The sequence below is a fragment of the Chelonia mydas genome, chromosome 1 (assembly GCF_015237465.2).
Source record: "Chelonia mydas isolate rCheMyd1 chromosome 1, rCheMyd1.pri.v2, whole genome shotgun sequence".
In the NCBI taxonomy this organism is placed as follows: Eukaryota; Metazoa; Chordata; order Testudines; family Cheloniidae; genus Chelonia; species Chelonia mydas.
The window spans coordinates 181,630,617-181,644,350 of record NC_057849.1 but is presented as its reverse complement, the minus strand read 5'-3'; the positions used below and the strand labels follow the sequence as shown (position 1 = coordinate 181,644,350).

At 43.6% G+C, this 13,734-nt stretch overlaps 1 protein-coding gene across 3 annotated transcripts; it reads right to left on the bottom strand.

Moving 5' to 3' along the window:
- Positions 1-196: 196 nt before the first annotated feature.
- On the bottom strand, positions 197-12,629 carry PDZK1 (PDZ domain containing 1). 3 transcript variants are annotated; one of them, XM_037906228.2, is made up of 9 exons: positions 12,369-12,629; positions 10,585-10,796; positions 10,010-10,253; positions 8,924-9,060; positions 6,657-6,852; positions 5,665-5,861; positions 3,310-3,504; positions 2,236-2,535; positions 197-1,115 (listed from the first exon to the last, which is right to left on the bottom strand). In XM_037906228.2, exons 2-9 carry the CDS (start codon positions 10,792-10,794, stop codon positions 1,047-1,049), a joined length of 1,548 nt encoding a protein of 515 aa, XP_037762156.1. In that variant the 5' UTR covers positions 10,795-10,796; positions 12,369-12,629; the 3' UTR covers positions 197-1,046. The 3 variants fall into 3 exon arrangements, with proteins under 3 accessions (XP_037762156.1, XP_027679041.2, XP_037762163.1); XM_027823240.2 differs by having other exon boundaries at positions 6,663-6,852; positions 12,369-12,525; XM_037906235.2 differs by lacking the exon at positions 12,369-12,629 and adding an exon at positions 11,709-11,732.
- Between the last annotated feature and the right edge of the window lie 1,105 nt (positions 12,630-13,734).

Below are 13,734 nucleotides of genomic sequence, written 5' to 3'. Positions count from 1 at the left end.
AGTGCTCCCCACTGACCGATATATTCTACATCAGTCCATGTCCCTTGTTGGCTTAATGCAAGTCACTAAGATAAATTTCACCCATGCAACTTAAACGTATAGCTTCCTGAAAACCATTCTCCCAGACCTTGCTCAGTTTAAAGCTGTTGTGGAACATACATCATAGATGGCAGGAGTAAGACCTGGGAAAGAGAAATAGCCACTCTGAATGATTTATTTATGCTTTGTCTCAAGCTTACAGCAAGGAGGTATAGCATCCACTATGGGTACTACAGAGCTGGATCATATTGCATTAGAGACAAGGTGTTGGCATGTAGTCAAACAAAGCTGTTTACACTGAATTACAGACACTGTTTAAACTGCCGTGATCTTCAGCTAGGAGAGTGGGGTGGAGGGAATGGTGCTTGTAACTTCTGAACAGTGAACAATTAAGTTAACCTATTGTTTTGAATGGACGATATCTACAGCTTGTTAGCAAGTGAAAGGAGAGTTATTCACAGAATATATTAGCTTGTCATGATATATTACATCTACTGGGTTAAACTGATTGTGTTACAGTAAGTATAGCATGTAATAGCCACAGTGATTTGGCAGATGGGCTTTGATTAGGAGGAAAGAGGTCTCTTGTGGAGGACGTGAGAGATCAATTTCTATGTTAAGGAGCTTTCTTGTGCTTAAAAGGCCAAAATACTTATTGATTTGTGAATCGCATTTCCTCCCCCGCAAGATGAAAGATGTTTCTGATTAGTCATTTAAGCTTTTACAGAGCAATAGTAGAAGTAAGTAACTGTCCACTTCACCGAGCAGAAGGCCAATCAACTACAATTAGCAGCATTAGATAAGTGAGTGATAGTTCTTGGGGGTGGTGGGATGTTCCCCTTCAGGGAAAGTTAGTTAGAAGGAAGTCGCTGTTCCCGTCCTCACAAGTATGAAGTTCCATAGCACAGCGTGGTTCTGGGAGGTAAAAGAACAAAGACTGCTCAGAGGAAGAGAACTTTTTTAAACCTTTGAAGACGTCTGATTGGTTTCTGTTGTGGTCTGTCTCATCATAACTGTGTGTCATCATCCTCTTCCGCTGAGGCGATTGAGAGTGAAGAGGAGGAAGAGGAGCTGGCCTGTGGAAAAGCAATAAGTAGAAATTTCTGATTATTTTATGGTTGTAGGTAATGTGATAGAGATTCCTCATGCCACTGTGAACTATCAGTCTGTTGTGAACCATGCCCAGTAGGTATTTGACTTTGCATGAGGAGCTAGTGAATTGCTCTTTTAAATGCACTTTACAAAGTGACTAAATTATCTAGTGTGAATTCCATGTTTTCGCTCAACTTCCATATCAAATCCACCAAGGTCACAGATAAAAAGAAGGGTTTAACTATAGCTCTGCAAACCCAGCCTTGGACGTAAGACCATCACTGAAAGAATCTGCAGTTGGAACTTAGTTAACAATTCTGGTGATAATATGTGTGGAGGAATAGAATCCAGTTCGTTTCTTCCAAGCTTTATTGTGTCTCCTGCATGAACAGGAGTAAAAACTTGTTTATTTTTCACAGCAAAGAAGATAAGACCCTGAATCCACACAGGGATCAGAGCAGTTGAGTACAGGTGTCATTTTTCTGACAGTAGCAAATTTCAAACTCTTGTTGCTGGCACAATTTCCTTGGACCAGCGTGGTCAGAATATTTATTTTTTTCTCAGGACCTTTGTTGGTCACACTTGGTCACAGTCTATCCATCCCACACCCACCAAAGAATCTGCACTGTTTTAGAGCACTTCACGTGGTTTTCCCATGTTCACAGGTGTATTTAAGCCCTGTTACTTGGGTCCTGTGCTCCCTGTGGTTGAACAGAGAATTCCTGAGGATATGGTTCTCATCTGCATTAATGAATGCTATATTGGGAGTATTTCCGTGCTCTCTCATGCTCTTACTCACATACTCACGTGCATACATACATTCTCTCTCTCTCTCCCCCTCTCCTCTCCTCCCCTCCCATCCCCTCCCCTCCCAGGGTCCAGTAGCTACTGTGTCTGTGGAGTAGGGAGAGAAGGCAGTTCTACCCTGCTGTAACCTGCTGTAACCAGGTCTGCCTCTCCATACTAATTAATGTAGATCAGATCTTGTAAATCCAGAATACAACTAGAATTCACAGACCCTACCTCAAGTGAATTTAGTGACTGTTTCAGGTTCCTTTCCCCACCACCTGGTCGGCAAGATTTGGTTAACTCAAGATTACCCACCCTTTCTCCTGATTCTGGTGAGGTCCTCTCTGGCTCTGCTGGTGGGTTCTCTGTATAAGCAGGAGGGTCAGTAGTGTCATATAGCTGATCTGCCAGAGAGGCAGTAATAGGAATATTCTGAGACTTAAAGTATTCATAGGTTGCTTTTCTGCACACCAGTAGCGTCAGTCTGTCACCACTGTCATTGATTTTTGCTACCACCTTATCATAGGTTTCATTCAGTATGTTCATGCCATTCACTTCCACCAAAATGTCCTCTTCTTCCAGTCCTGCTGCATCAGCTGGCCCACCTTTCCGTATCTGCAAACACAGGCTCTGAAGCTGTGATACCAGCACAGTACCATTAAAGTTGAATTAACACCCAAGTATTATAAATAGAGAATGAATATTCTGTGATTTTTTTTCCCAATACAGGAGGTAGAGTAAGGATTGGAAAAAATTATTCTGGAGCAGAACTTAATTGGACAAGGAGAAAGGATGAGACTTTTAACATAGTATTCCAATATATTCCACTTTTATTACCAGTTCTGTAATGGGTTTTGACTTGGACAGGACTTCTGTTGTGGGGAATTGGCCATGGTGGTGGTATCATGTAGACTTAACTGTGGTATTTAGGGGATCAGAGAATGGTTTGTCATATTTATCTTTTTATAGTGACTTGTGGATCTCAGATCCCTTACATATATTATTGTATTCAGTACAACACTCCTGTGGGTTAGGTAAATATTAAGGAAGAAGAGAAAACAGAGACAAAATTTATGCAATTTACCCCAGAAGTTTTGCAGAGCTAGGAATATATCCCAGGTCTCCTCACTCCCACTCCTGTACCTTAATCACAAGACCATCCTTTCACCTCTAGGGGTATGAATTCATCCTGAGTTCAAGGACTAAAACCTCTGCTACCAGCCAAGAGCACATAGGACAGACCTTGCCTTTTTGTTATATATGGCTTAGAATGACTTGCTCTGGGTGTAGTCACAGCACAGAAAGTAGGGAATGCATGTCTAACTGTAGCACAAACTGTCCCTTCTGGTGTCTCATGCTTCTCCCAGGCTAGAAGCCCCAGGTTAGTACCTCTTTGATGAACTGCATAGGCATATTCTTGGTTGCATTCAAACGGAAGCCAAATCCACTAGGACCCTTCACCAGCCTGCAGATTTTGGGTTTGTGATTCACCACCTGCTCAGCATGTGAGGTCGGCTCTTCCTCTGCTTCAGCTGGAAGGGAATCTTGTCTTTCCCGGTAGTACAGACACGGGGAAACTTGAGCCTGAAAGACCAAAAGCAAAGGAAAGAGTTTATATGAATGTAAAAACTCCTACAGAAAAATCTGTCTAAACTAAGGCTGTCAATTAATCGCAGATAACTCACGTGATTAATCTCAGTTTTAATTGCATTGTTAAACAATAGAATACCAATTGAAATTTATTAAATATTTGTCGATATTTTTCTACATTTTCAAATACATTAATTTCAGTTACAACACGGAATACAAAGTATGCACTGCTTACTTTGTATTATTTTTTATTACAAATATTTGCACTGTAAAAATGATAAAAGAAACTGTTTTTGAATTCACCTCATACAAGTACAGTAGTGCAATCTCTTTATCGTGAAAGTGCAGTTTACAAATGTAGATTTTTTTTTGTTACATAACTGCACTTGAAAACAAAACAATGTAAAACTTTAGGGCCTACAAATCCACTCAGCCCTACTTCTTGTTCAGCCAATTGCTAAGACAAACAAGTTTGTTTACATTTACGGGAGATAATGCTGCTCGCTTCTTGTTTACAATGTCATCTGAAAGCGAGAACAGGCATTTGCATAGCAATTTTGTAGCTGGCATTGCAAGATATTTATGTGCCAGATATGCTAAACATTCGTATGCTCCTTCATGCTTCAGCCATCATTCCAGAGGACGTGCTTCCATGCTGATGACGCTTATTTAAAAAAAAAATGTGTTAATTAAATTTGTGACTGAACTCCTCGGGGGAGAATTGTATGTCTCCAGCTCTATTTTACCTGCATTCTGCTATATGTTTCATGTTATAGTAGTCTCGGATGATGACCCAGCACATGTTCATTTTAAGAACACTTTCACTACAGATTTCACAAAATGCAAAGAAGGTACCAATGTGAGATTTCTAAAGATAGCTACAGCACTTGACCCAAGGTTTAAGAATCTGAAGTGCCTTCCAAAATCTCAGAAGGATGAGATGTGGAGCATGCTTTCAGAAGTCTTAAAAGAGCAAAACTCCAATGCAGAAACTACAGAATCCGAACCACCAAAAAAGAAAATCAACCTTCTGCTGGTGGCATCTGACTCAGATGATGAAAATGAACATGCGTCGGTCTGCACCCGAACCCGTCATCAGTCTGGACGCATGTCCTCTGGAATGGTGGTTGAAGCATGAAGGGACATATGAATCTTTAGCGCATCAGGCATGTAAATGTCATGGGAAGCCAGCTACACAAGTGCCATGAGAACACCTGTCCTCCCTTTCAGGTGACGTGAACAAGAAGTGGGCAGCACTGTCTCCTGCAAATGTAAATAAACTTGTTTGTCTGAACAACTGGGTGAACAGGAAATAGGGCTGAGTGGACTCGTAGGCTCTAAACTTTGACATTTGTTTTGTTTTTGAATGGAGTCTTTTTTTTGTGCATAATTCTACATTTGTAAGTTCATCATTCGTGATAGAGATTGCACTACAGTACTTAAGTGAACTGAAAAATACTATATCTTGTTTTTTACAGTGCAAGTATTTGTAATAAAAATAAAGTGAGCACTGTATACTTTGTATTCTGTGTTATAATTGAAATCAATATATTTGAAAATGTAGAAAACATCCAAAAATATTTAAATGGTATTCTATTATTGTTCAACAGTGTGATTAATGATGCGGTTAATCTTTTTAATCACATGATTAATCTTTTAAAGCGTTTGACAGCCCTAGTCTAACATCTTGTTGCGTTTGAAATCTTTACAACAGTCAGTATAGGTCCCACCTGTGAATTTCTACTTGCTTATTAAAACTTCTTCAGTGATAGAGGTAGAAAGTTGCAACATGCTCACAATGTGAGCAGGGATTTCTCCTCTGATTCATGTAGGAAACTGCCTGGTAGTTGCAATTGGTTAGCATGTTGGTCTCTGCACTGACCTGCTCAAATATGGTATTGTTCCAGTAGTATATAGGAAGGTCTAAGGCAAGAGTAAATTGGGAAGTTTAGTGACATACTGCAGAAATCTCTTCTGAGGGAGACTGAGACATGAGCCCATCTCAGATGATTGCTATAGCGAGTATTTGAATAAGGGCTATTAAAAAACCTTTGAAATGGTGCTTCTTTCAGAATGGACCCATTATTTCATTGCTGCCCCTGTCTTAGCTAGTGAGGTGCTGTACAAGCCCAACCCCAGCCTGCATTACCTTACCAGTTTATACATGGTGTCTGTCTGCTTATCCACCACCAGCAATGTGGTCTTTTCCCCACACCTCTTAATCTTCTCCACCACGGTGTCGTGATCCAGTGCCTCCACTGACTCCCCATTTACAGCCACCAGGATATCATTGTCCTTTAGTCCCGCCTTGGCTGCTGGGCTGCCAGAATCAATGTCCTTAATTAAATGACCTGATCTCCAAAAAAAATAAAAAAAAGAATACAGGCCTAGTTCAAATAGAGAAAAGCAGTTGTTCATGGATGTGTTTGGTTTGGATGATAAAAGATATTTAAGATGGTAGAAACTCATTCTCTGATTTCAGGTTGAAATAAGATTCCTGATTTAGCTCATTCTGCAGTAACCCTAGTGCAGAATCTAGATCTCCTTAAAAGTGATTTGAATACAGGTTCCTTTTCCCCTGAACAAGACACATAGAAGTTGTGGTTTACTCTGAGGCAAGGGGTGGGGGAGTTTAAGCCTACTTAAAATTGAGTGCTTCATGGTTTTGGTGAATCCAGTTGTGAGAGAGCAACTAAGGATCCCTTTCAAGTGATTCAGATAAGTCAGGATTCTATTGTGAAAAAACATCAAACATTACTCTGGACACGTTGCTGACCCTCAAAAATGTGGGGTTGGAGGCTGCCCCAAGTGGAGATTATGGGAGCTGGACTGTAGTGGGTGAGGAGGGCCACAAGCAGCACAGTGGGATGTTCCACCTCAGATGGGAAGGTTTGATAGAGATTCATAGATTCCAAGGCCAGGAGGGACCATTTGTGATCATCTAGTCCGGCCTCCTGTATAAAACAGGCTATAAATTGGGGGTGCCTGGCTGTGGTGAGGTGTGTTTGGGGGGGACTGGGTTGGCAGCAGGGCAGGAAATGATCTTTCCAAGATGAGTAGTAGGCACTGGAGAGTAGGAGTCCTGCAGGCCCCATAAAAGCGCACTACAGAGCATGCAGGGGCCTGGCTGATGGCTGGGTTCTCACCGTTACCATTTTGTTCCTCCCTCAGGTAAAACCCATAGCCGTTGTCTCCTTTCTTGAGCTCCACGTGTCGGGGTTTATGGGGAAGCAGTTTCAGGCTGGCTGTCTCTCTTTTCAGCATCATCTGGTGGTTGCTGTAATACTGGTCAGTTTCATTGTCTGATAGCAGAAACACAACATGGTTCCCAGACTTCTTCACCTGCAACGACACACACACACAATTTCAAACACAGGCCTTTGAGTGGAGCGTGGGGGCTGTGGAGAGCTTTATGTTGGCAGGTTCTTTGATGTACAATGGTGGGCTCTAGGTGAATGGGATGTAGGGTCTATACAGACTAGGTTGTGGGGTGGTGCTCTAATATGTGCACCCATGTGCTGCCTATATGACTGTAGACTCAGCCACACCTACCACAAGTTGCTAATACATTCAGCTCTGACTGCTCTGGAGCTACTTCCATCCCCCTACATTCCATACCCTAACTTTGTGTGTTTTGTCTATCCCCATCATACCTCTGCTTCTCGACTCCCATTCTTCTCTCCATCCTCACTCAAAACCTGCATGTTTTCTCTCCTTATAAAAAGTATTGCAACAATAGTACAGAACACAAGTACTGCAGTTTTTCATAGTTAATATAGTGGTTTGGATCATTATAGTGGATTGCTTCGCAAACTTATTTGATCGCCCCCCCCCCCACTTCTTTGTGTCTGTAGTAGTTTGTGTCTTCCCACCATGTACAAAAACTGCCACCTAGCCCTGAAGGCAGAGCGGAGAGCAGCGGCTGCTGGCTGGGTGCCCAGCTCTGAAGGCAGCGCTGTGCCAGCAGCAGCAGCACAGAAGTAAGGGTGTCAATGTGAAAAGAGAGATTCAGCAATATCACTTTTCACAGCAGACTTAGCGCCCCATGGCCACCCTTATTTCTGCGCTGCTACTCCAGGATTGAGAGCCACCTCCAGGTATGGGATTGGGACAGTGGGGAGGAGAACCTTAGCCTGTGCTGTCTCCCAGTAAGGGACTGGGGGGAGGGACAGGGGGGAAAGGAGAGGAGAGCCCAAGGCCGGGAGGCGGAGCTCCTGCTGTCCCTGCCTCCCGGGAGTGCATGGCCCTTCTGTGCGAGCCCCAGCCACCCAGGGCTGACAGCCAGAGTGCTATAAAAACAAAAACAACAACAACAAAAACCCCACACAGCTTGCATCTCCCCTGGGAGTTTGAGAACCTTCCCTGGGAGTTTGAGAACCGCAGTGGAAAGCTGTAGAATTTGTAGTTTGGATAGTGGTACTCTGAAAGCTTTTCTAGCCCAAGCTGCTTCATAGTCATACTATGTTTGAATGGTTAAAGCCTCAGCATGTGTGATTTTTACCAGAGAGACTAATGGAAAAATCACGTTCTCTTCTTTCCATCCTTACCTCTGATGCTACCCTCAGTGGATCAGTGTTTGGTTTGATCTCTTAAACTACATTCATTATATTCCCTAACACCAAGAAGATCTTTAAACCACCATCACCACAAACAGGAATATACCAGTTGTTGGGAGGATGTGGCAGAAGGACATTTCATGATCAGAAATGCAGGCTTTCTTGCACACTTTGTTTGCTCTGGGCCCCTTTTACTGACAGCTAGGTTACATTATTTGGCTCTGATCGAGTCCTTAAACTGCATTGTTAAAATTAGTTTTGCGTTTCTTAGCAGGAGGGAATCCCATTTCGTGGAAATCCTCCTCTTTCCCTAACTATCCAGATCTTCATGTCAAACCCTCCTTCAGGTAAATCATGGAGCACAAACTTCTGTGCTTTCCAGTCTTACCATCCTAATATTAGAAAGATTCCCCATTGTACTGGACTCCATCCCAGACATGCTGACTTCATCCTCCTGGGCACCAGAAAGATTTTCAGAATTCCTAGAACTATGCTGCCATTTATTTAATTAGGCTTATGGCAACAGTACAGTTGTGGTGCTTACACCACTTGGGCCTGACTTGAGGGCAGTATTCTTCCAAAGCAAGTTTAGGGTGTCTGGTGGAAGTCTGACTTTCAAGAACAGCCAACCTTTTCGACAGCCTTGCACTCCAGCTACTCTGACCCATCCAAGAAAAAAGGCCAAAGTAGCAGCATATTTTGGGACTGAAGTGTTTCTGATAATGCACGGTATTGACCTCAGCTTTTTCACCTGCTCTGTGAATGCATTCAAACAGTGTTGACACTGCTGCCCAGTAGCCTCAGGAAGAGGAACTGGCCTTAAATAAAGGAAGAAGAAGAGTCGTGCTAGCAGATACCTTTTCAACCACTTCCTTATGTTTGTCATTTTCCACGTTCTTCCCATTCACTTCGATCAGGCGGTCATTATGTTGGACTCCTGCTTTTGCAGCCACTCCTTGCGGGGACAAGCCTATTATGAAGATTCCCTTCTGACCTAGAACAGGTGAGAGAATTTACTATACAGAGCAAGCCACTGGAACATGCCTGCACTGATTGCCAAGCAAATGCCATGCTGATGTAAGGTGCTGTAGTGACAGCCCTGGAGCCAAGGGACTCTGTTTATCCACAGAAGAGGTACCATGACAGCACAAGTTTTCTCTACACAGCCGCACCTGTGTGCCTTATCCTGACCCTGGAGGGATAACCTAGAGAGGGGAGGGACCTTCATCATCTATCCCAAACTATTGTTTGCCTCTCTGCTGAGAGTGCCCACGGCACCAATTATGGTGGCTTGGTTGATCGTTAGTACTACTGAGAATGGAGTGACTCTAAAGTTTGACTTGATTAAGGCCCAATTTTATTATTTAATGTGGCTTATCCACATGTCAGAGTTTTTTGTGTTTAAAAGACTTCCAAATTTCATCCGTGGGTTAGTCTAGTGCACAGTGTGTGTGTTAGCACCCTCCATGAGTTAGGCACTTTCCAAACAGAGAGAGACAGTACAGGTCTACAGAACCCTACCCATTCTTTTGCCTAGCATTTTGGAAAGGGCAAGTATGGAGAGGGTTCAAAAGAAAAATAAAATTCCTTAGTTCAATTTCATGCTTCCCATGTGAACACATCTAGATCAGAAGAAGCTCTTTGCCTTTTGCACACTGTCATCCTTTGCTTCAGCCCCTTTCAGATGGTTGTCTTCAGATAAGCTCCAGAGCCCTGAGGGCTGGTTCCCACAGTAGTTCAAAGGTGCATGGGACTTGGAGCAATCATTTGTAGGGTGCTTCTGGCAACTGAGGAGGGCCTGGTACAAATGGTTTCAGCAAGTCTGCTTCAACAGCTGACAGAAAATTGGACAGGCTGGCAAAGAACCAACTGCCATCCCCACACCTAACCAGAGGAAATGTGCCCTTGGGAAACTGCCTACCACCTACACCCATTGTTCTCACCAGTTGTGGTTTTCAAGGAGAAGTTATAACTGTTTCTCTCCTTCACCAGGTAGCAGAGCCGAGGCTGTGGAACTGGTGCTGTCACTCCATTCATCACTGGCAGCTGCTCCTTTTGCTGCTGGGTTGTCTGCTTGTGACCCAACTCTTCAAAGTTCACCCCTTCTTTCTCTGCCTTTTCATAGGATGCCTCATCCAGAATGAGGACAGTTACAGAATTCCCACTCCTTTTGACCATCTCCACTACCTGCAATGGATAGAATGAGCTTGGAGGTGGTAATGGCAGAAAAGCATCCAGATGGTTGATATAAATTTCCCCCTCTGGAGCACAGCACATGCTAGCTCTGCAGCTTCCACTGCCCTTGGTATTTCATCAAGGATCTTTTCCCCTCTGCTCAAGCTCCAGTGAAGCCAATATGTGAGGTACAAATGATCCTGTGGGCTCAGTTATTCAGCTCTCAGATTTCTCAGCAGGAGTTACTGTGAGGAGTGGCAGGTGACGGTTTGCTGAACTGAATGCCAAAAGTGGGGCTGAGATTTTGAGAAATGGCTGGGACCAAAAGAATAGTCAGACTTACCTGTGCATGCTCTTCCTTGTCCACAAACAACCCATTGACCCTCAGAATTCTGTCTCCATCCTTCAGGCCTGCCCTGTCAGCTGGACTGCCCTCCTCCACGTTCCGGATGAGGTGACCCAATTTGTTTTTCTCAATGCGCAGGTAGAATCCATAACTCTCCCCCTCTTGTTTGGTCATTTTGCATTCTCGAGGCTGGAGAGCAGAGGTCATTTCTGCCAAGCAGGATGGAAAAGGGGTGTGTGTAAAAACAGGACCAGGAAAAGAAGTATGTCCCCTTTAAATATGCACTGAGTAGGTCATTTGAGCCAAAGTGTTTTTAACAAAGATAAAGAAAGAAGAAAATGCTTTTGTCCTCCATCTTAGATGAATATGGTGTCTGCCTCTTGCTAACGAGGAGACTGACTGAAGGCAGAATGCCAGAGAGAACTTTTCTGCTGTGGAAAATAAGATGGGAAAACTGTGGTCATGGTCTCTTCCAGAACTAGGGCCTCACGGGAGAGAAACCATACTGCTGATTAAGCTGACAGGAGTGCCAGTGGTAAAGAAAATTGAGGTGTGGCTAAAATGGAATTCTTAGAAGAGGGCAAGATTAAGAAAGAAACAGGTAGCTTTGAGCGAAGTGACCTTTTTTTGTACTACGAGGTGGGATGGAACTCTTCTTTTGGGTGCTTGACCATTATGCACACACCACTCTTGTCAATCCAGTTATATTCTGGAATAGCTATTTCTAGTTAACTCCTTGTGTGGACCCTCTCATTCTGGAATAAGAGTACCTTATTCTGAGCTATTTAACTAATTCAGAATAAGATACTCTTATTCTTGAATGAGAGTGCCCACACAGAGTTAATCAGGAATAGTTAATCTGCTTTAAATTCACACCAGACTTTATTCTAGATTAATTTTCATGTGTAAACAAGCCCTAAAACAACCCCCCCCCCCTTCTTTAAAAAAATATAGTTGTCGCTTTAGTGAAGAGGCATAGGTGGGTCAGGCCAGCTAGCGTATTGACGGTCAGAGGGGCACAGATGTGTTATGGAAGCTGAAGGAAGATACTGGAAGCTTTTGGTGTCTTGGGACCCTGCCCATTGATCAGACAGCTGGAAGGATTTAATATACTGCAGTACCTCAAACTTAGCTCGGAACATATCCACAAAAGGGAAATTAAGACTGAAGTAAATTCTATTGTAGCAGGTGCATCCTTTCCTAGTATCCACACATACTTTTATCGCTAGACCCAATTTGGAAAATTTCTCCTGGCAGAGGTTCTTCAGGCCATCCCAAATATAGCTCCCCTGTAGGTAGAGAAGAGGCGCCCACAGCACATGATTTATCTGCCTTCCCTTTGAAAATTCAAGATTTACCCTGTTTCTAGCCACCATGCAGTTGTACTATGGCAAATCTTCAGTGTAGACAGGCAAAGCTACCATTTGTACTCATGGAGCTTACCCCGCTGGAAACCAGAGCAGGCTGCATTGGTGAAAATTGCAGCTCATAGCGGTTTGTCCTATGAACTCTAGGAGTTTACACCAGAGCCTGAAACAGAGGCAAATCCCAGTGTAGACAAGGCCTAAGAAACATTCAGGTGCAGGGGAAGGCAGATGGTGAACTCATGCACCTCAGAGGGAAGTGGGGAAGCTAGCACTGGGCTCAATGTTACTTCTCCTTTTGCTGCATGAAAGCTTTATGGGGAATGGAAGTAAAAAACCTACAGAGTTAACCAGGATAGTAACTACGGGATGTTTTGGGGGGAAAGGGGTTAGTGAAGAAAGAAGGGAAGTTCTTACCTGTGTCTGTGTGGAGCTGTTCTCTAGGGAATTCTTTCCAGCAGTCTCTCCTGTGGCTGTACCTATAGGTACAGCTGGACTTTGATTGAGCAAAGGTTGATTTAAAAGATGATTTATTTAACTGAGTCTCACTGCATCTGTTCACCTACTTGATAACCAGCCTGTAGAGGTGCAAATCATTTCTCCTTTCTCAGCAACTTTGAATTCTGCTGCGGTGTTTCATTGATCATTATACTCTCAAACTCAGACCTTCACAGGGAGCAGATCCAAGATAAGCCTGATCTTTGCTCTTGGTCAGACCTTTCCCCTGAGAGAGACAAGGGTTCCCAGGGAGCAGATCCAAGACCTGGCTCATCCACTAGGAATGAGCCTCTGCAGGCTCTGGTGACAGACAGGGACTCAGCTATTGGAAATAACGCTTCTGTTGCACCTCTGCTGGTTGCAGTCTCCAAATTAGTAACTGGCCTACTTACAGTGTGGTAAAATGGCATTGTGGGGTTCCATGTGTAACGTCTGATTGTTTCCATAGCAAATTAGCTCAGTTTACAAGGAAAAGTAAATTTAAAGGACACATTTCCCTGTGTAAACTGAGCAAATTTTCTATGGAATCAGTGAGGCACAATATCCATGTCTGTCATGGGCTAAAGAATACGAACAAACAGTCCCAAGAGGGGTATGGGTAGTGGAAGTGAAAGGCATGGAAATCTCAATCTGAATGTTGCGTTAATATGATCTTTGCGTATAGGCAGGATGAATGTGGATATATATATATACATACATATATGAAAATCTTCCTACTGGACCTTGGGCATGGACTCTGTGTGAGTTTGCAAGGCGTGCTGAGGGTAGAAATTATTATTTGTATTAAGCCCCATTGTGCTAGGGGCTTAATACATAGTGAGACAGAGTCTCTGCCCCAAACAGCTTACAATGTAAACCAACATGAATGACAAAGAGTGGGCAGGAAAACAGAGGCAGAGAGGTGAAAAGCAACATGTCTGAGGTCACCCAGCAGGTCAGTTGCGGAGCTGGGAATAGAACCCAAGTCTCTCATGTCCCAGTCTTTTCCATGGGTCACGTGCCCCTCCAGGAGCAGCATGATATTTGGGTAATGTGTCAGGCGGTTTTGTTGATGTAATGTAGGTTCATTTGATATTCACTAAGGGCCAGTTGGTTCAATGAGCTTGGTGGGTACAGATGAGGCTGTAAGAGTCATGTATTGTTTTGAGAACAGTATTTTGCATCTATATAGCAGTTCCAGAGGGGTCAGAATATGGGGTGTAGGCTGTGTGGGTAGGTTCCGGAGGGGTCGAGGGAGGTAGTGTTAGGGGAGTGTCTACCAGTTGAGGATGCGGGATTGGGATTC